Genomic DNA, 25,112 nt, shown 5'->3' on the forward strand with positions numbered 1-25,112 from the left:
TTTTTTAAGAAAGGCCACAATACAACAAGGTGAACAATAAGTGGGAATCAAGTTGAAGTTGACATGCCTGACGTACGTCATGAGAGTTGGCGATTATGACAATAATTATCGGTCAGTCTAGTATTCCACTGGCTGTGGGTGTTTCTAAAGAAGTATGAAATGGAGTCGCTGCTTTCCCTGGTGAGATTTCCCCCTTTTCCTCGACATCAGTCAAACCCAGCACAACCAACTTCTTGCATTACAAGATCAGGATTCCAAGCCTTTTATAAAGTTTCTTCACCCGTGGACTATATTGACCAATCCCCCCCAGACGTTACATCACAATCGATTTTGAATTCAAAAATAGAAAATTCTATGTAATACGCAATTATGTAAAATAATTTTAAACTATGAGATAGGTAAAGAGGCACACTTCATCGTTTTTATGGAAAGACGACGACCACAGATCCGACTTTCTCGGCATAAACTCGGAGGGAACAAAACATTTGGGCATGAGTAGGTTGGTGGTTGCCGGCTATCCTGATTGTTGATTTCGCTCCTAAACAATCTCACGTTCCTCACTCTTTCAGGTATTAACCTATTCTATTATCATCTTCCATTCGTCAAACCCGTCCTATCCTCTCTAATCCATTGTGGCTCAATTACATTTCTTTGGCAGAAGAAGAAATGGATGAAGAGAGTGAATTGTATTTTGAGTTGAATACCGGAGCTAAGATGCCGTCCGTCGGTCTCGGAACCTGGAAAGCCCCTCCCGGCGTGGTCGGTGAAGCTGTCATCGCTGCCGTTAAGGTTCTCTTCCTTAAATTGAATTCTGGAGAAAGAAAAATGCTGACATCTATTCTCTGTTATTAAATTTGTGTGATATCTGGATTACAATTGCAGATCATATTTAAATAATTAAGTAGGACTGAAATTATGAACAAATGATACAAAAAGAATTCTGAAATTGCAAGTTTGTTTTGTCTTGTAAGTTAGGGATTCTAACTTCAAAACTCCACCACTATTTTGGATGTCGGTGTCGAGGAAAACTGGGAAAAGGAAAAATGTAGAGAGAATAGATTTCTGTTTGGTTGTAAATTGTAATAGAAAGTAAGAAATACAAAAATAATACATGAAAATTGGGAAGAAAATTTTACGTTCTTGAGCTCTGCATTTTCTATTTAAAAAATTTATTGATTTATTGTTTTTTCTTCCAATTTCCTGGCAATTTTTTAAAATTAAACATAGTATTAAGAAACTCGAGTAATGTTTGATAAGTTCTCAAGAAATAATTTTAAAAATTGGCTTTCAAAAAACACTTTTTCAAAATAGTTCTCAGTTATTTTCTCGAACAAAATTTTGTTGCACTTGAGTAAAATATAAATTTTCCAAAATATATTCACCTTATATTCAATTGTTTTCAAAACATTTTACAAAAATACTTAAAACCCCTCAAATCTACTCTTAAGATACCGATTTTCAGAACAAATTTTCCAAATGCTGATATTAGTAAAATCTTTATAGAAAAAAAGAAAAACTGTTTTCTATCCTAATGAACAAAATTGTTGTCAAAAACAATTTCCTAGCATGCCTTCCCTCATAAAAATCATGTCTCTTCTTTCTGTTACAGTTATAAAAACCTGATCTTAAGGTATGGTTGTTCTGGTTCCTAAATGGATGCAGGCTGGTTACAGACATATCGACTGTGCTCGAGTATATGATAATGAAAAAGAGGTAAACTTCTTTTGAGTTTTTGTTAGTTTCTTTTTAGTCAAGATCTTTTAATTGATTCTTGTGGCGAAGGGGAAGATTAATTACAATGCACAAGGGTCATTTGGTGAACAACCACTTTAACACAGTTTATGCAGTTTTGTTCTATTTCCAGGAGTAAATGCATCTTCATTGTGTTCATCATGCTCAATATTTTATACATATAGGGTAACTTTTTGTGATATATTGATCTGGTGCAGATAGGGGCAGCACTGAAGGAAGTATTTTCCAATGGAGTGGTGAAGCGCAATGAAATTTGGATCACATCTAAGCTATGGTAAGTTCCTAATAGTTCTTTCTCTCGTCTCCTGTTTGATTTAGAATTTCTTATCTCTGTTTGTTCAATCAGTTTTCATATTTATTCTCTAAGGTTGAATATTGTTTATCATTTTGGTTCTAGTGAGATTCTGGCTCCCAACCCCAGACATGTCATTTTGTTCTCTGTGGAAACTTTTCAACTTATATTATATCATTTACAGGTGCAGTGATCATGCACCAGAAGATGTCTCCAGGGCATTGAGCAAGAGTTTAGAAGACCTGCAACTTGACTATATTGACCTATATCTTGTATGTCTCTTTGAAGTGCTACCACCATTGAGTTTATTTTTAGTTACAAACTTAATCTTGTCTCAGTCAAAACCTAGGCAGAACACCCAGTTTAAAAGTCCTTATTAGTCTCAACTCTTGGGCGTATCTTGCCTAGGCAAGTGCCATCTGGATTATGTGATAGTTCATATTGTTGTCGGTCTGTCTAATCATGTACTATGCTGGAACTGCAGAGATGATATATTTGAAATGGTTTTGGAATATGACTGTGTTACAGATACATTGGCCATTTCGGACACAGCCTGGCTCTCGTGGGTGGGACCCTGATGTCATGGCTCCATTATGCCTCTCAGAAACATGGACTGCAATGGAGGGCTTGTATGCATCAGGCCAGGCACGTGCAATTGGGGTAAGCAACTTCTCAACTAAGAAGCTGCAGGACCTGCTCATATATTCAAAAGTCCCACCTGCTGTCGTTCAGGTGGAATGCCACCCTGTTTGGCAGCAAACTGCACTTCACAACTTGTGCAAATCAACCGGTGTTCACCTCTCGGTATTCACTGTACAATCTTCCAGTTTGATGATTGGCATAATTTGTGGTATCAAATGAAACTTGAATGAAGCATATGGATGAACATTCTCTTTGCAGGCGTACTCTCCTCTTGGATCCCCAGGGTCTTGGGTAAAAGGGGAAATCTTGAAGGAACCAATATTGCTGGAGGTTGCTGAGAAGCTGAACAAGTCACCTGCACAAGTAGCTCTCAGATGGGGTATTCAGAGCGGTCACAGTGTCCTTCCCAAGAGTGTACATGAGTCTAGGATTAAGGAGAACTTCAGTTTATTTGACTGGTTCATCCCTCCAGAACTCTTCTCAAAATTTTCTGCTATCCACCAGGTAAATGTGCCTCAGGACATACATTTGCACCTAGATACATGCATGTCCTAGACAGTGAATTGCCTGCTTAGGATTCTAAAATGCTGATGATATCTGATGCAGCAAAGGCTTCTTCGTGGGGATTCTGCAGTCCATGAAAGCTGTAGCCCTTACAAAAGCCTGGAAGAACTGTGGGATGGAGAAATATGAGAATGATAGAAGATCCTCAAATCTTATTTTGATCTAACAGAAAACTCAGGATTTTTTGTTTATGAAAGTCTCGTTTAAGAAGCAATTGGACATCATATAAACTAGTACCCAGATCTCTCTCAAACAAAACATGGAAGTTAAGCTTTTGGAGCTAAAGTTGCAAGTTATTGGTATAAAAACGTTTTGCAGAAACTTGATTATGGCAGCCCAGCCTGGCCATAAAATTACAATAAAAAACCACTTGAGCATGTTCCTTCACGCGTCCCTGCCAGCGTACTTTGGAACACCAAGGCAGACTTAAGCTGAAGCATCAAACATGGAGCCGACCTGCGACTTTCTATATTTTTCAGCTACCTTTCAGTCTACATCGCTCATTCTTGAGGAGCGATTGGAGTGTGATCCCTCCAACCATTTGGTCCATGGTTCAGCCAGATTACCTTGAATTCCAGATGTGTAAGCGGCAATTTGGGTTGTTTTTGGTTCGTGTTGAATTGGAGAATGTTTTGGTAATTCAACCAATTAGTGGAAATTACATTAGCCTTTTGCAGACTAGATCTGCGAAGTGGAACGGTTTAGATTTCACCAATAAATTCCCAGAAGCTCTGGATTCTAAATTCTCAGATCCATTTTCCTGGTTATGGATTTCTAATATTGCAGTGTTTGATAGATTCATGGAGCATTTGGATTCTTGGTTGTGGACTACGGAGGCATTCAAGGAGGGTTTACTTTCATTTCTTGGAAAGAATTCGTTCAGGTAGATATGCAAAGATACGGGTGCCATAAATAAACAAGCACGATTCTCAACAATGCCAATTCGGTTTTAGATTCTCAACGATTCTCTAAATTGATTCTCAGCAAAAAGTACTGTCAAGAAGCTGCGTATGAAACTGAAAAACTTAAGCAAATAAATACAAAGAGCTTGTGGCCCCAGGCACTTTCCGGCTATAAAAGATCAGGCAAAGGTCCCCTCGATGGAGAAAATTGATGATGGAAGTACAATCCGTAGGACATGAAATGAAGGTGTGTTGACGTATTTTAAGAACAGTAGCTAATATAAAAATTAAGCAGAGGCATTTGGAGCCATTTGGAGCGGGGGGCCACGACAGATATCTTGCAGCACAATCAAGATTGTAGAGCGAGACTCTTGTGGGTGTAAATGACCCCTTCATCGCCATCCACAATGTGTCCATTTCCTTTCAGAATCCTGCATTTACAGAAAATGGAAGCGATCAATCACGAACCAAAATTCTCACTTTCATGGAGAGAGAACAAGGAAAAAAAAAGGCCCCCATCTATGAATTGGAAGGAAGAATGTAGAGCCATGGTTGTTGAAGGAAAGAAGACTATTGTACAGAATTTGAGCTACTACAGTGCCTAGGAAGCCCAATCAACAGCTCTCCACCACTCACAAAAAGAGGCTACGCAGAAACATTTGTTATCTATTCTCATTTCCAATTTCTTGCGTTTGCTTCCAACCCATCAATCTCAGAATCCACATTAGCTATACACTCCCTCAAAATGCCAGTTCTTAATAGCCTGACATTTTTCTTACTGCACCATAACCCATCTAATTGCTAGATTACACAAAAAAAAAAAAAAAAAAAAAAACACTTGATTGCACAATAAAGAAATTCAGACTTTTACATACCATCGGCTCGTCAACAATCCTTCGACTCCTACTGGACCTCGAGCATGAATCCTGCTCGTACTTATGCCAACCTATTCAAACATCAAACAAGACCAGCAAATGAAACCAAGATTCTTTCATGTTGATTTCTAACAGCTGGATAGTTGGAAGATCCCATACCTCTGCACCAAGTCCAAAACGTGCTCCATCACAAAATCGGGTACTTGCATTATGGAAAACTGCAGCACTGTTGAGATAGATAATGAAGCCACATTTCAAGGTTAACACAAATATGTGCAACAATTTAGCATAAATTATTCAAACTATTTAGTATTTACAGACCATTGCATTTGTAAGACAACAAAACCAGAAAGACTCAGGAAGCAGGGCCGAAGGTATACACTACTATTTTATCTTTATACTGTAAGATAGAGCTGCATTATCAAATCATCCATACCTGTCCACTTGAAGTAGGAAAATTTCAGCAATTTTGGAGTCTTCTGTGATGATACAATCAGTATGAGAACTGAAAGAAAAGTTAAAGAAAAACCAGAATATCACAAACGGCCATAAAATATTTATATACAAAACAAAAGAAGAAAAATGAGAGTATTCAACATGCCTTCCATGTCGATGTATATGGTCAATGGCAGAATGCACATCATCTACAATTTCAACTGTGCAATCCATGGAATTGTACTCATGATGGAATGAGTTAACCTGAGAAATATTTAACAGTGCACTTGCTCTTGGTCCACCGTGTAGAGTAACACCTGCAGCAGATGAACTTACAACAGTTTAATTAGATGTCAATGTCTCCCTTAAATGGTCTGCTTTTGCCTAAATAATTTCTTTCATGGTCACCATATATTCCCTGAGTAAATGAATATCTTCAAATTTCTTCAAGGCCATGAAGTACAGGCCAAGATTTAATTTTTATTTTGTGATCAACATCACTGCTAGTAGCTAGCTCTTAAGTTGATGGTTTTCTAAACCTCATGATTAATATGTTCTTCCATGCCTAAACTAACGAGTCTGGGCTTCCCAGTCTTGATTGAGGAGTGCACTCTTAGGGTATCATAATGGATGAAACCCATATTAACCATGTCAAAAGTAAACATTTAACTTCAGGCTTCCTCTTCTTGACTGAAAATGATTCTCTTGGAATACTTACTTTCAAAGAAACTGTCAAATCTATCTGCTATCGAGTGGCTACAATACATTTTCTCCACTGATTAATTAATTTCTACTGTAAGGCTAAGTTTGTTTAGAAAACCTATTCCACGTTTGGATATGGGTAGGATGGGAGGGACAGGATAAGTTATCCAACCAGTTTTTCTAATCTCCCATAATCCCCCCCAAATAGGTGATATGTATATCCATTGGATTGGGATATCCATCTCAACCTAAGGTTTCATGAGTGGAACATCTTTAACTATGGATATTATATCCTTGGAAAATAATATCATATCACATCCTATCCGGACTTCTTGTCTGACATGCCAAATGTAGCAGATTATGTGTCCTCACAATTATAAGTAGCAGAACAATCATAACTGTTCTATGGAAAATCTTTGAAACTTGGCTACAGTATTAACAGACAAGCTGAAGATGTAGAACATATTTTTGCAGAGAGGATACTAATTCCTGGAGAAATTCATACCTTTACGTTGGAGCTCTGTAACAAGCTTATTGAACCCACCATTACTCAAAAAATCCTTGTGAACAAGAAGGGTTTCCTGAGAATACCAGGTGAGCAACAATAAGAAACTAGATTAATAAATGATTGGTAAAGATATTCTTTAATAGCATGCATCTGCTATAAATCTAGGCTAGATAAAACAAAAACTAGATGGTTAGTCACAGAAAATGTGGAGTGGAGTACCATTGCATTACAGGCTGCAGGATAATCGGTCTTCGCATCCAGAACAATGTGCTTTGCCATTTTCATATTAGCTGACTTGTCGATGTAAACATGGCAAATACCATCTGAAAGCAAACACTATAATAAAACCTCTAGTTTGCAGATTATAAATTTAAAGAGTCACAATTTATCTTACCAGCATGACCAAGAACAGGGATTTTAGTTGAATCCTTGATTTGAGAAACGAGTTTGTTGCTGCCTCTAGGGATCACAAGATCTATGACATCATCAAGCTGGAGCAGAACTAAAACAAGTTAATAACCAACCTATTATGAAAAACCATCAAACATATCCAATGTCAATCCCCACCTTTAGTAAATCGGGAATCTGCTCTCTTGAAGTGACAAGTCCAATAAGTTTTTCACCAACAGTATCTGGGATAGCTTCAGTGATAACCTATAAAAGTGAAGAAATCCTTCTAAAAAAACGTAGCTCAAATGAAAATGTAGACAAGGAAAATCAGTTAATATCATGCTTCAGAATAGTTGAGAAAGAATTTCATGGGTAATGATATCAAACCTTGTGCAAGATTGCATTTGATCTATTAGCTTCTTTCCCTCCTTTCAACAGTAAACCGTTCCCACTCCGAATTGCTAATGAAGCTATCTATTGAATGATTAAAAAAATTAATGGTCAATAAATCAAGAAAATACTAGAGAGTAGATTAGCTGACTGACAACAGCACAAAACCACTGTCTATTCAATGACTAGGAGAAAAAGGATGGGAGAGCCAAAGATTGGCTCAGAAGTATGAATTATCTTCCATAGTCACTGCTAATAGAAAAATCCTTATGCATCCAAGCAGCGTTGCTTTACTGCTTAATGATATCAGATGCCACCACTGAGCATAACAGAACCAAATCAACTTGTTCAGTGGGACCTTAAATAGTCTTTCTTTCTTTCTTTCTTGTTAAACCTTAAACATACTAATCAATAAAAATATGCTGGGATTGATGAGAAGAGAAATTTCTTGTCTACCTGAACTAGCGCATCAGGTCGAGCCTCAAAAACAACCAGGAGGACACCCATAGGACAAGATGTCTTCTCTAAGATAAGTCCATCTGCAAGCTGGATGCAAGAGCAGTCATCAGATGTCGAGACAACTAATAACCAAAGCATATGGACAAAATCATATCAAGCCTAGTGCATATTTCATGAGTCCAAAGAGTAATCATGTTTGATGATTGAATCTATTGTTGTTTTGTAGAATTTGAAAACTAGACTTCTAAACAAATAATACAACTTTTATAGGAAGCAGAAGTCAGACACCATCAGTATGTTACAGATACCTAAAAGGGAGACGTGTAGCATTGATGTCTCCACGTTAAATAACCATCCAAACCTCATTTCATAGTTTGGTTATTGATGATCAAGATTACATAACTCTGCAGATCGTTTTCTTACCTCCATTCTACTTAAAACATGACCAATGGGTTCTTTCATGTCTGCTAACATCCGAATTGATTTTGCTAGACCAGAGATCTGCATAAACACAATGAACTTTATGAAGAACATGGACATACTTCTCTTAAACATTGAAATAAGACAGGCAAGCTTTGAGAAACAAACAGAAGAGCACCAACTAAGACAGTTATAACAACAGGATGAAGTCTTCTTTTTATTAAGGAAAAAAAAAAGAAAAAAGAAAAACTCATTAGCAACCAAAAACCAAAGAATAGAAGAAGAAACAAAGTAGGTATGAATATGCAAGCTCTTAGTCATGATAGTACTCCACTAATCAATAGTTCCCCACCTTCCCAGGCTTTAAGGCCAAACGAGATAGTAATGACTTGTCATACCCAGCCTCCTGTGCAGCAGCAACATCAGCTTCATTCTCAACTTTAATCAAGCTTTCATTTGCTTCTAGGGCATCGGCTATGTCCAACAAAATTTTCCTCCTATCTTTTGAAGGCAGGGCCTGAAAAAGTATCCATATGGATTATTCAAAATTCCAGTGTAACCACTTTCCCAATAAACTATAAATTAAAGAATACAGAAAGCTAAGAAGTTATAGTGAGGAAATATTGGATGCCAAAGAAAGTTATGTTACAAGAACCTCTAGTCGTGCAATTATAAAGAATGTAGTTACCTGAAGCCGCCTGGAACATTCTCGTGCAGCCACTGCCATTTCACGGGCACCAATTTCTTTCACTAGGGTCCATGAATGTGCATCTTTATGGAAAAGTGTACCGACACGCTGCCCTTGAAGTACTTTTACAATGTTGTCAGTGGCGTACCCACTTCAAGAAAGAAAGAAAGAAATTTAGAATTCAAACATGGAACAACCATCCTATTGAGAAAACCAGCATGCCTCTCACAATACTTGGTGATATATTGGCTCCCAAAGACAATAATAAATCAAGTCTTGGGATATATAATACATATTAAGCATTAAAAAAAAACGGAATATCTAAGAATGAAATGGAGGGAGGATTAGATTTTTGGTGAATTGACTTCTGAAGGAGCAGGTTAAATTCAATAATTGAAACTGGGTCAAATGATGGATCAGGTTATGTTTTCAATCACAGTTAGATATTATTGAGACACTAAGAGAACTTGCCATTAACTACAGCCACATGTTCAAACACAAACGCCAGTGTTCTCAACCAGACTGGATGTTTGAACCAGCTAGATGATCAATCAAGCACCTTTCTAGTTTCCCAAAAACAATCCTTATAAAAGAACCCTCCCCTCATTTGGGTTTATCCGAGTTTCTTTCTTTCATATTTGTACTCAATTACCATGTTTAACCATCACACATTTAACCACATGGTTAAACCTGGCCATTCAGACTGAACAGCTAACACATAAACCAATCCCTTCCACTAGTTGGCCAATATCCAAGGTCTGCAAACATTGGATGCTGAGGAAATAGAAAGCATCCCTGACTCCAAATTCGGATTGTTCTGTATGATGAAACAAGAATTGGATACAACTGTACCTTGTAATCACTGTAGGGGTGCCAGCATCGGCTGCCTGGTTAGCAGCTTTTACTTTAGCAGTCATACCCCCTCTTCCAACCTTAGACTTGTCTCCAAATGTAATTTCTCCTTCATGTTTTTCCTTAACATATGTATGGATTAATTCCGCATGTGGCTTATTTGGAGGGGCATTGTACAGACCCTCTACATCACTCAACAAGACAAGAAGGTCAGCTTTTAGTTCCAGAGCCAGTAGAGTTGCCAGACTGTCATTATCACAAAATATACCAGAAGAATCCTGAAAACAGTTTTCATAATCAGACAACATATATATCTGGCAAATGACATAAGTAAGCAACTGAAGTGCAAAAATAATAAAATAAATAAATAATAGAAAAAGGGAGCATAGAAGTAACAGACACATGAATTTCAGATGAGTTAAAACAGGGGAAGCATGAACTAAGGGTTTTAACAAAATTAGTGCTAGGCAGTGGCTTCGTAAAGACAAGCTGCTCCTAAAAAAAAAAAAAAAAACTATCGCATATATTTTCCATGTCCTCATGGTAAATCTGCAATTACCAATCAAAAAGTAGTGTTGTATGTTCGACGCACATAATGAGAAATCTTATAAAAGCATCATATGTTTGTCATATGTGCATGCATGAAAGTAATTGATCATTTGTCATTTGTAGCAAGCCTCTAAATTACCCAGTTCTGAAAATTACAAAATGAACCATGAATGTGTCAGCGCCAGATAGCAGTGAGTCAGTGACCTTCCAAAGGGTAAAACTGCATAAAACTACCAAAACAGATATGAATACAACAAGCATACATCTAGCCCATTGTGGCAGTCTAGTTTAGAGCATGAACCCTGAGCCCAGTTGGACCCTGATGGGAGACTGTGATGAGTTTCAGCCTGACTAAATTTCATACCAGAAGTAGGGATTATCCAATCTTCTAGGCCCACCAGTTTAATAACACATGTAATATGTGTATTTGTGTATTTATACAGGAACATATGCACATAGGCTTCATATAACATTACCATATAGGTAAATTGGTCTAGAGCCGTTATAAATTTGTTGATTGATTAGAAATATCATCAATTCTTATTAACTGAAAATGAAGCCAAATGTAGAAGTAGCTGCAAACTTAAAGCAGTAACATACCTCATTTGGATGATCCCTGGTACTGATTGCATCATTTTCATTAAAAATAGGAATGACCCTTAGATCTAACAAGGATCCAACTGTTTCAGAAAGTTGCATTCTGAAATCTGGATTTCTAAAATCACTATTCGTGACTAGAAGTTGAGAAGCCGTAACATCCAGCTGCATAAAAACGAGTGCTTCATTAGTACCTCAAAGAAATTAACCTCAACAGCCACCAGCTGGGGCTAATCCATTAGAAATGGTAACTAGCTTAGTCTACCCATAAATAGGTAAGTACTGAAGCCATAATAAATGTTCTAATGCAATTCCATATTCCAGAATGCGATAGTAAATAGATTATTTTTCACCTGGCTGAATAAAGTATCATACAGAGCCATGAGACTACTCTGTCCGACAGCTGCACAAGCTTTTGAATCAAGCTCAATTTGCGGTTTCTGGAGATCATCCAAGCTGCAAAACAAATGTGGAATTCCTTCAGGCAATCCATTCTCTCCCTTTCAAAGGAAAGAAACGATTAAATTTCCTTCTTTCTTTAGAACCAAACATGAGTGTCTTTCTAATAATACAAACAATTATCACTCCAACAAAATGATCATTGATTTAACAACTTATTACACCATGATTTCATTTTTCCTTTTTCCGTCTTAACAACTAGAAGAATCAAATCAACCTAGCATTTTGGTGTGAATGTTAAGAATTTACCAGCTCGGCACAGGTTGAATTTAACATCTGAATGGACAAAATATTTTATCTCAGAACTATTTTGCCATCTACATGCATAATTTTCCAGCCAGACTGCTTCAAGCACTAAAGTTTCCAGGTGTAAAAAAGCACAGAAAAACACCATGCTCATAATTTTGGAGTTAAGCCAAAACCATTTATATACTATAGATAATAACGAAACTAAAACACTAATCATTCTCAAGAAACAAGGCGATAAAAGAAACCAGCAAGCATAACCAGTGATGACAAAACCTGCTGTTGACCAATCTCCTGTATCGAAGCCTTTGGATGCCAACACCAACAGCACCTGAAGCCACCAATATGACCTCATAGCCTTGGGAGTTCAATTCTTTAAGCTGTAGGGTTTTCATTCATTTGAAACATAATATTGTCAGAAAGAAGAAACAGTAAGGAAAGCAAAAGGCAAAACAAGTGGAAGGCATTGTTGCAGGATGTGCTAGATTAGCAAGCTTTTCGGAAAACCTCCAAACAAATGGTCATTGCAAGCCAAATGTACCTGCTCACAAAGAGCTCCAACTCTACCCACTGCTAATCTTCCATCGGCTCGAGTAACCACAGCTGTTCCAACCTTCACCATCCAAAAACCAACCAGTCAACAAAACAAATGGTGAATGCTAATAATGCCGGATCATCGGAAGCATGATAAATCATCAAATTTTTACATAATATAAATGATCACTTGTCTGTTTAATTTCTAAGCCAAAATCCCATTACTGAGATCAATTAAAAAAATAATTAATTAAAATAAATCGAGAAACAAATCAATAGAATTGAATGGCACAGAATTAATGGTATCCAATTGCGTCAAGATTGCCAGAAAAACAAAAAATTAAAATAAATAAATCTGACTAAAGCCACAGTAAATGATCAAAGGATTAGAATGCTTAATGCCATGAAGCATTCACTTGACTTATCACTTTTCTTCTTTTATTTTCAATAACAAATGCCAAATCAAATGGAAAGCGACGATCTTCAAAAGGAAACGATCTGAATATGCAATTAAAAATTAAAATCACATTAAGTAATTTAACTTGATTTTCAAAACCAAATCAAAATATTGCGTCTAATAATGACGCTGGTCTATATCAGTCTTTTAATTTAAAGGGAAAATAATAATAGAAAAGGACATAGGTTGTCACTTTTCTCAATCAACAGCCTTTTTTATTTTTGTTTTCGTTTCCCAATCAGAATAGCATTACTTTTTTCTTTATTTGTTTAAAAATCAAAATCTCCCTGCAAAGAGCCGTGAACAAGAAAGAAAATGATACACAGAAAAAAGGATAAAGGAATCATACGTGATCATACATGCATATATATATATATATATATATATATATATATATATATATATATATATATATATATATCCTGACGACTCTGAGACTAGGGCTTACGAAATCGAAGGTGAAAGATGATGAAACAGTAAAAAGGTGCGCAGAAAATGAGAGTATGAAACAACCTTAACAATGACACGCTTGACGTCCTTGACGAACTCGCGAGAGGAATCCATGGAGTCTGGAACGGAGTCGACTCACCCACACTGAGAGATGATGATGAAGAATGCGGTTGGCAGAACTGGGCAAGCGAAACGAGCGGAGAGAGGCGCTTGAGTGAACAGTTACGACTAATGATCCCTCAACTCTTGTTCTCCATCAAATACCAGCTTGCCATCTTTTGCCAGCTTCCCTACTCATTTGAATCGCTGATAATTACCAATATCTCCACGCCCGATCCAAGTAAACTGGCCCTAGTTACCCCTTACTACCATTTCATGTCACTTCTCCGCCCCTCACATACACCACCTTCTAACCCTTCCCATATGGTGTCGTCAAATAACATATGGGAACAGAATAATATAAATAGATACATGTATGCATGGCTACTTTTTGTACATTTGATTGAGAACAGAATAAAATACCAAGTCAAATAACATATTCATTCTGTTCCTCGTTTGTTTATGCGAATTTAGTAATCCCCAAATTGGAATGCAACATATTTTCTATTTGAAAAATATATTTTTATTTTTATTTCATTAACAGATAAAGATTATCTGTTAACTAAACCTACCAATAACCCCTCTTTATCTCATAATTGGTTGCAACATAGCAGTTCATTTCTCGTACTTCTTATACATATTCTTCTTTGATGTCCAAAGGATGGAATTGATATATCCTATGATTATAAATTTCTTTTTCCATTTTTCAACTGTATTTTCCTTTATTTCTTTAATTATGTCTTTCTTTTATATTTATGATTATTTTACCAAAAACTCTCATTCTAAAATATAATACTTTTACTATTATTAATACATAAATAAAAATGCAAAAATTAGAATAAGATGTGACAAGACAAAAATGTATAAAAAATTATGACTTACCTTTTTGTTTTTTCAATCCAAAAATATTAAAACAGATTTTATTTAAAAATAATATTCCAATTTTCAAGTGATATATTAAATAAAAGTATCTTATAAATAAATATATTATAAATTTTTATTATATAATATGAGTTACAAATTATTATTGAAAATTTATATCGAATTCTCAAGTGGTAAATAAAATATTTTTTAATTCTCTAATTAACAATGATTTTATATTTTATATTATATAAATCTCTTCATCTTCTTATCTTTTTTTAATAAAATTTTTATTGATTAACATTAACAATAAAATAAGAAATTTTAAAAAAAATTAAAAGTAAAAAATATAAAAATAAAATATTGATTTTCACTTAATATGCTAGTTAAAAATATAGATATCAAGAAAAAAGAAATACAATAGCAATCAATATTTAAAAAAAAAAAATAAGTATTTGAGTTTTAATGGTATTTTAAATTTTTTTAAATTTCTTATTTTATTGTTGTTCAATATTAGTAAGGACTAAATTTCCTTTTCTTTTTTTTTTTTTGAATCAAATCTCATGATTAAAAAAACATAATTAAAAGATAATTAAGCATATATGAGTTTACTTCTTAATTGGAGTTATTGATATATCAAGTGAAATGAAATTTCAAGAAATAGCACAACAAGTAAAATGGTTCTTTCTAGAAATAACAAACCAAGTAAAATGATCATTTCAAGAAATAATTACTTGATTTATGAAAGAATATATATATATTTCAAAATATTTTTAAATAGATAAAAATTAAAACTAATTTATAAAATTGATTTTTTATATATATATTTTTTCAAATTAGTGATTCATAATCCACTTTTCCTAGTCTTTCTCATAATGAAATATGATAAAATTAACCATTTTCCATTTTACTATTTTTTATAAATATATCTAATTTATAGTTAAGTCAAAATTTTATTGCACATTACATATTTTTAGATTTTGTGAACATGACCCATCCATGCATGTGAATTATTTTTTATGGTGCCAATGTTATCGATGGTTCCTACAATATGAAAATTGGTAGACCTAATAATTATTCATAAAATCTATATTCACATCTATATTTATTTATTTTTATTTGTTCATATAAAAGGTATTCTCAATAATTTCAGTATCTTGCTCCATATCCAATCACTAACTGTAATAAAAATATAAAATTTCATATCTAAATCAAAATCATATGTATACACACCTATACAAGAAAAAAAAATTATAAAGGATTCATATCCAAATCCCAAAACATGCACTAAAATTTGATATAGAAAATCAACATTAAATATGACCAACTTCATTCTTCTGTTTAAACTTGTCTTCATGTTGTAAGTTTTTCACACACACAGAGATGAAGCACGAGTTTGGGTTTAATTCTACCGGGTCTTCTACCTTAGTGTTTATAGAATTAGGAGTCTTCTTTCCTCATTGTTAACAATAAACATATAAAAAAAATTGACATATGGAGGTGAATAGTTACCCTATATGAACTTCTGTTTTTCTTGACTTTTTAAATCATAGATGCAAAGTATTCGGTGAAACTTAATCGACTTAAATTAATTTTAAATTAAATTATTTTTAAATTATTAATTTAAAAATTATTACTTAATTTTGAGTTAAGTATTAAGGTTATTTGGTAAATTAAACTTAAATTTTTTTCTAAATCATCACATTATATATATTTATCATTATTAATTTTAATAGATATCTATCCTTTCATTATTTTTAAATAATAAATTTATTTGTGATACATATAAATTTGAAGTATTATAAATGCATTTGATAATTATAAAAATATTTATTACAAAAGATGAGTTGGGAATGTAAAGTCATGATTATAAAATATATTCTCATTGAATATGAGTAAATGAGTCAAAAAAAATTTAACATTAAAAATAAATTAATAATTTTAACTTAATATTTAAAGTTCTTTTTACTTTAGATAGTGATATTAATTTATTTTCTCAAATATTTATTTTATTTAATGATCTATATTAAGTTATTAAGTCAATAAATTGGTATTTGCTTTTATAGCATTCATCACGTGAGATCCTTTTTCACTTGATCAAGAGGCATCATCAAAAAATTAAAATTAAAGAATGTCTAAATCTAAGTCTTCCATTGTTTATTAATGTACTTTTATCTAGTAATATCTATATTATTATTGCCATTAATAATGAAAAATCTCTTCAACTACACTTTTAATTTTGAGAAAAGTGGGATTTAATTCACTAATATGAAAATATATATATATATATATATATATATATATATAAAGAACTTTAATTTTTTTAAATTAGTATTATCTTAATCTATTTAAAATAATTTGAAATTCATGTATTTTTTTATCAGTCATCTAATTATTCCAAAAAATATTTTTTTACTTGTCATGTTATTCAAATCAATTGACAACTAGACTCTTTCGTATAAATGTTTTCCTTCCTTTTAAATATTTTATTATTATTATTTTATTTGGGATTTTTTTTTCTTTAGAAATAAAAACCTCATAAGATTCTTATTTTTGTTTCCTAAAAGTTTAGGAAATATTGTGTAAAAAAGATCATAATATATTTTTTTATTTCCTAGAATTTTAAAAGGAAATATTTTCAAACAAATTCTATTTAATCATAATTACCAATTCAAAAAAGTAATAAGGTTGTTTATTAGATAATAAATAATAACTTTAATAATTTATAATTATTTTAATTATTATAAATTTATTTAATATAAAATATTTATTTAGTTATTTATTTATTTATTTTTATACTATATATCAAAGTACAATCATATTGTAAAATATTTTATATCTGAAAAACTCCTACAATAAATTTTACTCTCTATTATATTAAACAATTATTAATGTTATATAATAAATACAAATTTATTATTGATTTATTTATTATTATTAATTTTAATTTATTTTTATCTTATTAATACTAGAATAAACTTTTTTTTCTTTCAAATTCTTACTTTATAATGTTTATAGAGAAAAAAAATCCCTAAATAAAATAATAATAATATCTAAAAAAAGAAAAACATTTACATGAATGAATTTAATTGTCAATTGATATTAACGATATAACAAATAAAATGAGTATTTTAGAAAATAATTAGATAATTTATTAAAAAGTGTATATATTTTAAATTATTTTTAAATAGATTAGAATAATACTAATTTTAAAATTTTGATATTTTCTTATATATATATATATATATATATATATATATATATATATATATATATATATATATTTAGTAATCAAATCCCACTTTTCCTTTTAATTTTCTTAAGATTTACGTTTAAACATGATCACATCACAAAAACACATTTTGTTAATATCATTTTTCCCAACCCTTTTAATATGTATATTTTTTTTAATATTGGTTAGTTTTCAACATGATTTAAATGTGAAGTGAGGGCTGGGGATTCGAACCCTAGCCAAGGCCAAAAGACTTGGAGTGAAGCCAGGCAACAACGGGGTGAATCTGCCATTATGGACATGTATGCACAAATTCAAATATATTAAAGCGTATTATTAAAAAGAATATTTTAATAAATAAATTAATTCTAATTATTTTATTTTAAATTTTATTTAATTGATTAAAAGTATAAAAAAAATTATATCATTTATATGGTAATTAAATATAAATATTAAAAAAAATTATATATATATCATCATTTATTTTATATTATTAGATGTGTTAGAATTAAATAAATTTTAATATCAAATGTATCATTATTTATCTTATTAATCATATTTTAATACTATCACTTTACTTTTAAGTTTTTTTATATTTATCCTTTTAATTTTGAATGTTTTTATTTAAAAATATAAAAATAATAATAATGAAGTTATAATATTTTATTTAATAAAATTAATTTGATAATAATATAAATTTTAATAATTTAATTATTTAAATAAATTAATATCAATAGAAAAAAATTGTCACCACAAGTAATAAAATTTTGAGTAAAATATTTTATATAAATCTTAAAAGGTTTTAATTTTTTATTTAAAATGTAATAAAACATGTTTTAATAAAGGTAGTTTTTAAATTTTAAAATAAATATATATATAGAAATATGTGAAAGGAATTTGAGATAATTTTTTTAAAAAAAATTGATAAATATTAGCATTGATCATATCTATATCAATTATATTTATAAAATAATTTTAAAATGTATAGGTATATTCTTGTATCACTTAAAGTTTTTTAAAATATTTTTATAAATTTAAAAAAAAAAATCACTTCACTAATATTTTTATCAAAATATTCACCTATGTTTATCCGCGAGCCCTGATTATATCGTATGGAATCATACACCGACAAAAAATTATCATTCATGCATAAATTCAAAGGCATACCACAAATATATAATTTAAAAAAATATATCTGTATTAAATATATTAGTTTATAAATAATTTTATATTTAAAAACCAATAATAATTATAATTATAAAATTACGAACACTTGATGAAGAAAACGGGGTTTCCTTTTTGTAAGAAGGAAAATGGGGTGAGCTGAAAAATAATTTTACATTCTGGAACGAGAGGCTTCAGAGATGTTCTATTTTCCCATGACCCAAACAATAATTAACAGAATACCAACTAAAAACAATGGTTATAGATGTTGAAAACCAATCAAATGAATGCATACCGGTGCAATCTCAAGTGAAAACTAAGGCTGTGGGCACTACTCTCGTCAATGTAACCTTGGCAGCAGGACCCATGATTTAGCACCGAAGCTAAGCTGCAAACTTGAAGATGGTTGAAAAGCATTAAAGGAGTCCTCTCTTCATTAGCCAGCAACGTACTCATCATATATAGCCTAAATGATTATGAACCATTCCGGCCATACCGGATTTCAGCTCCCAAGGTTACATTGACGAAAACAATGACCAGATATTCGAATTGCAGTCTTCCGGTCGGCCAAACACCTTTGGAGAATATCACGGGTTTTCTATATATATGAATGTTTAGGACATATATGATGGCAATAACCAACCAAAAACAAAGCAGTGTTTAGAAAATTTATGAATACAATGAACTTGGCTTACTTGTCTTTAAGAATCAATGGGTATTTTATTGTTTCTGATGTAGAAAGCTCAATGAGAGCATTTTCTCTTCGTTTGGAATATAAACTTATTCGTGGCCATGTTGTATCATCATAACTTAATTCCAATTATTGAATGTTTAATTTAAATCATTGAATAAATAATCAAAATTATAATATCTCTTATTCCCATCGAGTAAAAGAGTGGGAGATAAGGTCAACCAGAAGATCGAATTACAATCAGATACAATTCATCCCTTTTCAGTTATAGAATCCTTATTCAAACAGGTTTTTCAGAGTTGGTTAACCCTGATTGAACTTTCAGCATTTAAATGTAAAACTTCACTGCCCCTCGTGTCAGTTTCAGTTGCCGAAGAGAGATTTTAGGCGAGATTTCCAATATTTTCATCTATGGATAGATGACGCGTTGCACATTGTCCGGTAGTGGCCGGCCTGTTTTGTAATGTCATTTTAAAAGACCTGCAGGCAGGTTGAAATACTTAACAAATATTAATTTGGCAGGCCAACCGACAAAAAAAAACACTTCACAAGATATTCTCACTTTTTTTTTTTTGAAACAATAATTTACAATTACAAAATAAATAATCTTAACATTAAATATTCTTTGAGGGTTTGCAAAATGCTATAAGCATTTTTTTTTTTATCATTTTTAAAATTTTCAATAGAAAAGATATGCCTTGTCTCTTGTCCAATATCGGCGAGTGCACAAAATTAGGTGCAGGTGCAACCACACCTCCTGAACAGGCCCTAAAATCGAGTGCACAAAAACAATGAGACGTCCTCCTTCAATGTAAAATTCACGGCAAAGAAGATAACTTCATCCGAAGATTGCACCACAAAGCAACCCAATCGTTAGGTTCTCTACAAGGGAATATATAATCTTGCCCAGCTTCTTCCCTAATTTTGACGGCTTACCACTCCCTTGAGCTTCGCTAACAGAGTGATCCGCACTATGTTGACTGAAACCAGGAGGTTCCCCGTAAGCATAACCATCATAAGAAGGTGGTGGTGGTGCAGCACCATAGGTAGGCGGTGGTGCAGCACCATAGGTAGGCGGTGGTGCAGCACCATAGGTAGGCGGTGGTGCAGCACCATAAGTAGGTGGTGGTGGTGGTGCAACGCCATGAAAAGGTGGTGGTGCAGCACCATAAAAAGATGGTGGTGCAGCACCATAAAAAGATGGTGGTGGTGGAGTAAATGCATAAGGATGAACATAGGCACCAAAGTGAGTTGGTGGTGGTCCTGATGGGAAATAAGGAGGTGGTGTTGATGAATAATAAGGATGCTGCGGCCCATAAGCATAATAAGGAGAAGGTCGATAAGCATCATGAGGAGCAGGCCCATAAGTACCATAAGGAGCAGGCCCATAAGTACCATAAGGAGCAGGCCCATAAGCACCATGAAGAGTTAGGCCTCCATAAGAACAACCCCAACCCCAACCCCAAGGAGGCAGCGGTGACGCAACACCATGCGGTGAAGCTGGCGCTGCCACTGAGCGTGAGGCCGTGGACGCATCGCACCGATCTAAGATGCACTCAAGATGAATATCAAAATTACAAGTCCTACATCCGTACCGCCATGAAGTGCACTCGCTTTTGCAGACCCTGCACCACCCGGGGGACGACGACGTCTGGAGCTTTAATTGATGAATGGGGTCGAGGGCGTGGGGCACATACTCAGGAAGTTTGGTGCATAGCGGGTGGATGTTGAAGTCGCAGAGCGTGCACTGGTAGAACAGCCCCTCAACGTTGTCCCCGCACAAGTCGCAGGAACCCTTGTTATCGTGCCTGCCTTGGGTTCCGATCACGAGTTTGAGGTGGTGTTGGGGGTGCATGAAGGTGGAGAGGGTGGGTGGGCAGCGCCCACAGCAGTCGTGCAAATTGAAATCGCATATGTGGCAGCGATATCGGGGGCCATTCCCGGGGGTCTTGCAACCGTCGCACTGGAACTCTTCGCTCCCATAAACTTCTGCTAGCGAATGGCCTGGATGTGTGAAGTGCTCCATGTTGGGCTTCGTTACTGGACCTATTTCTCCTTCCTTTGTGAATGATATGGCTTCAGTTTATGGCATATTTAAGCTGTAGGGAAGACTTTATCACGGGTCTTCCTTGAGAGTTCGACTGGCAAGTTGCACACGCTTTCTCTTATTAACAGCTTGTGGGAGTTTCATGGAAATTTTAATTTTGTTGACTTAAGAGTAAGGTCACCACTTAGGAAACAGCAGTCGATCTCATTGAAGTAGTCTTCACCCTTCTGCGCGTAAAAAGGGGGAATTGATCAATAAATGCCCTTCTGTCCTTTGATGGATGCTTCTAAACTACAGCCATACCTCATAGGTTCCATTATAATTTTGACTGAAGAATGTTACGAATTTACTAGGACTCAATTTACATGATCCATGAGCCTATTTTAGCTTTATTCATTTGCCCACGGCGGAGTGAAGTTTAGGACGATGTAAAATTGTTTAAATAATTTAAACAATGTTCACAATAATTGAGTGGCGCACATTACCTCACTGACCAAAAACCATATGGACTGATAGGTCTCACTGGAGCTGCTATTCAAAGGTAAATTGTCGAAAATTTTGCCCATCAATGACCTGGTCAGTGGTCACTATGCCTTCTAGTGGCTAGAATTTTTGTGGAAAATTACCAAATTCTAATTAACCCCCAGTAAGATCAAAATATTATATAACAAATGCACACGGCAATGCTTAATGCCATAAAAATAGGTTTATTTCTTTCCTATCCTATCTTATTTAGGCAACAAAAATAGTTTATCTTAGAGATTTTAAAATTTTTTGAAGACATGAATTGATTTCTTTCTCTTTTTTTTTCCCCCTATAAAACAAAATTAAAATCCATATCTCTAGTTATTTTTCCCATTTTGTTGAACTATGTTTCTTGTTTTCCCCAACTAGCTAAAATTAGTCCAATTTCAACTTTTTTTTCTTGATGTTTAATATTTTTTTTAATCATTGTGAGCCTTGTTACATTGATGATTTAAATTTATTTTTTAAATAAGCTTAAGTGAGATATTAAATTGTAATTAAGAAATTTTATTTTTTTTCCAAATGCAAATACAGTATTATTGAATTTCACAAATGAAATTAATAAAATCTTAAATGGAATAAAATTTATTTTTTTTCAAGGTTACATACACAGAAACAATGACTGAAAATTCAACTTGCAACCTTTTGATCACCGGCCAAAACACCTTCAAGATGGTCCTTTGGAGAACATTAAAGTTTGTGTATATATATATATAGGCAATGATCACCCGGAAACAAAGCAGGATTTTAAAATTTTGCGATTTCAATGGACTTCATATATTTGTATCATTTTATTGTTTCTGATGTAGAAAGCTCAACAGAAGCATTTGCTCTTCAATTGGATATAAATTTATTGGTTAAACAAGCCCAAGTTGCATCCTACTTTAATCTTGAAGTTAGCTCCTTTGCATGTCTCTTCTTCCCATTGACAAAAAGTGGGAGATTTCAGCGTTTAAATATGAAGAGTTTTTTCATACAACATCTAAAGTAGAACTTCATGAATGACAAAAGCCGGAGTTTGGCCTTGCAATTGATTGGGTCAAGCCAATCCTTCGTACCAAAATTCTTTAGCACGAGCCAAAATGAGGTCATTTTCTTGAACCATCTATATTGTCTATAATGCTGCCTAGCCTTGTAATGTCATGACGGACACAGATAAATAGAATTAATGCTTAAATAACTTTTCACTAAATACTCTCTCTTTTATATATATATATATATATATATATATATATATATATATATATATATATATAAAATAAATTGAGTATCTCGACATTGAACCTTCTTTGAGATTGAGAAAAATGATATTAAGGATTCTTCTCCTTTATCATTTTTCAATTTTTCAATAGAAAAGCGATGTTGATCCCCTCTCAAAACATGCCCAAATGCATAGAATTAAATCTCACAAGATGTCCAATGTAAATTCACTGCAAAATTAAGAAGGTGAACTTGTTATTCCATCTACAATCAAATTAGAAAACAATCCCATTAAGGACGCATATATAATCATGCTCAAAATCCCTTTTGTCGGTTTATCACTTCCTTGAGTCTAATTATGTTATGTCAGCAAAAGTTTTGATACCAACAATGTTAAATTAAGAATAAAAATATAAGACAATCAATATAAAAGTACACAAGGTTTTAATGTAATTTGCCCAATCATGCTTACATCAACGGATGAGAGAGAATCTTTTCATTATATCATAAAAAATATTACAAATGATAAAGCTGAATACAACTATTGGGTTTCCAAAACATCTTATGTTTCCCAACTCCTTATATTTTTACCCTACCACGAGCTCCACCAAGTATCTCGCGTTCTCCCTCACATTTCTATCCATCTCGTATAGTTTATAAATACATCTCCATCTCATAACTTTTTTATATCATAACCTAGAATATTTATAAAAATGTTTCTAATAACTTTTCTTATTTTATAAAAAAAAAATATAATATAACAATCATATATCAATTAAGAAAATATTCTACATGATATTCTTTTACAAAAAGGAATTTGGAAACTTCCCAACAAATTATTCATGTTACATGGAGTGGTACTTCCCTACACATAAAAACCAGAAGACGAAGGTGGCAAAACAAAAGAAGATGGTGTGGTGGAGTATAGGCACAAGCATGAGCATAAGCACTAAAAGGAGTTGGCAATAACCAATTATAAAGATGTGGTGTTGACGAATAATAAGGATACTGTGGCCCGTAAGCACTATAAGGAGGTGGCAATCCATAAACACCCCAAGGATGTCGTGGTGGTGCAATACCATAAGGATCATAAGGCGGTGGTGTTGGGGTGGTTGGCGCTCCCATTGAGTGTGACGTCGTTGGCGTCTCGCACGGTGCTAAAATTCACTCGAGATGAATCTCAAAACTACAAATCCTACATCCGTTTTGCCATGAAGTACACTCGCTTTTGCAGACACTGCACCAGCCGGAGGACAACGTTTGGAGCTTTAATTGATGAGTGGGGTGGATGGGATAGGGCACATACTTGGGAAGTTTGGTGCATAGCTGATGGATGTCGAAGTAGCAGAGCGTGCACCGGTAGAACATCCCCTCAACGTCATTCCTGCACAAATTGCACAACATCTCGTTATCGCGCCTGCCTTGGGTTCAAATCACTAGCTTAAGTTGGTGTTGGGGGTTGTTGAACAACAAAACTAGTTATACTAGTTTCTATTATTAGCTGGTTGTTAAGCTGATTAGTTTGGTTGTTAGTTATATTGTTATCATTTGTATATTATATATACCATTCATAATGAATAGAAATATATCTCTTCGGCTCAAATATACAAAGTTGTTATTTTGTTAAGTTGGTATCAAAGCACAGAACGGTTCTTGCTTCCATAGATGCTTCTTCTTCTGCTCCATTCAATACTGGCGCTAATTTTTAGATCCCGACAACGCTTCCTCCATTACATATTCGACTCAACCACACCAATTATTCATTTTGGAAATCACAGATTCTTCCTGCAGTCCGAGCATATGGTCTTGTAGGATTTTTAACTAGTGATCATGTCCGTCCACCTGCCATGGTAGCCGATGCAAAGGATCCTCAAGTGTTTGTTGAAAATCCTGATTTCCTCTACTGGACTTGTATGGATCAATTTCTTGTTAGCTGGTTAATTTGATCCATTTCTGAGGCAATACTTGGACATGTTATACGGTGCACTTCCGCAAAAAAGATTTGAAGCACACTTCATGAGGTATTTGGAATTCAATCTAAGGCAAGAATTCTTCAGTTGCGTTAACAATTACAACTTAAGAAAGGTGCTACACTTGTTGATGAATATGTCTTAAAAAAATGTACATTAG

At 33.5% G+C, this 25,112-nt stretch overlaps 2 protein-coding genes across 5 annotated transcripts; one reads left to right on the top strand and one right to left on the bottom strand.

Moving 5' to 3' along the window:
- Positions 1–70: 70 nt before the first annotated feature.
- Positions 71–4,883, top strand: LOC117919929 (NADPH-dependent aldo-keto reductase, chloroplastic-like). 3 transcript variants are annotated; one of them, XM_034837236.1, is made up of 8 exons: positions 71–569; positions 659–789; positions 1,663–1,713; positions 1,950–2,026; positions 2,229–2,316; positions 2,573–2,848; positions 2,945–3,190; positions 3,293–4,043. In XM_034837236.1, the coding sequence occupies exons 2-8, from the start codon at positions 667–669 to the stop codon at positions 3,377–3,379; spliced, it is 948 nt and encodes a 315-aa protein (XP_034693127.1). In that variant the 5' UTR covers positions 71–569; positions 659–666; the 3' UTR covers positions 3,380–4,043. The 3 variants fall into 3 exon arrangements, with proteins under 3 accessions (XP_034693127.1, XP_034693128.1, XP_034693129.1); XM_034837237.1 differs by lacking the exon at positions 71–569 and having other exon boundaries at positions 606–789; positions 3,293–4,883; XM_034837238.1 differs by lacking the exon at positions 71–569 and having other exon boundaries at positions 724–789; positions 1,610–1,713; positions 3,293–4,883.
- LOC117919926 (delta-1-pyrroline-5-carboxylate synthase-like) lies at positions 4,501–13,618 on the bottom strand. 2 transcript variants are annotated; one of them, XM_034837233.1, is made up of 20 exons: positions 13,227–13,618; positions 12,264–12,335; positions 11,999–12,102; positions 11,371–11,473; positions 11,021–11,182; positions 9,872–10,149; positions 9,020–9,170; positions 8,684–8,848; positions 8,335–8,412; positions 7,909–7,998; positions 7,450–7,536; positions 7,240–7,326; positions 7,067–7,163; positions 6,892–6,995; positions 6,670–6,745; positions 5,629–5,779; positions 5,464–5,532; positions 5,187–5,253; positions 5,028–5,098; positions 4,501–4,583 (listed from the first exon to the last, which is right to left on the bottom strand). In XM_034837233.1, the coding sequence occupies exons 1-20, from the start codon at positions 13,275–13,277 to the stop codon at positions 4,502–4,504; spliced, it is 2,145 nt and encodes a 714-aa protein (XP_034693124.1). In that variant the 5' UTR covers positions 13,278–13,618; the 3' UTR covers position 4,501. The 2 variants fall into 2 exon arrangements, with proteins under 2 accessions (XP_034693124.1, XP_034693123.1); XM_034837232.1 differs by having other exon boundaries at positions 5,464–5,779.
- Positions 13,619–25,112: the final 11,494 nt, after the last annotated feature.

This window comes from Vitis riparia, chromosome 8, assembly GCF_004353265.1.
Source record: "Vitis riparia cultivar Riparia Gloire de Montpellier isolate 1030 chromosome 8, EGFV_Vit.rip_1.0, whole genome shotgun sequence".
Classification (NCBI taxonomy): Eukaryota; Viridiplantae; Streptophyta; class Magnoliopsida; order Vitales; family Vitaceae; genus Vitis; species Vitis riparia.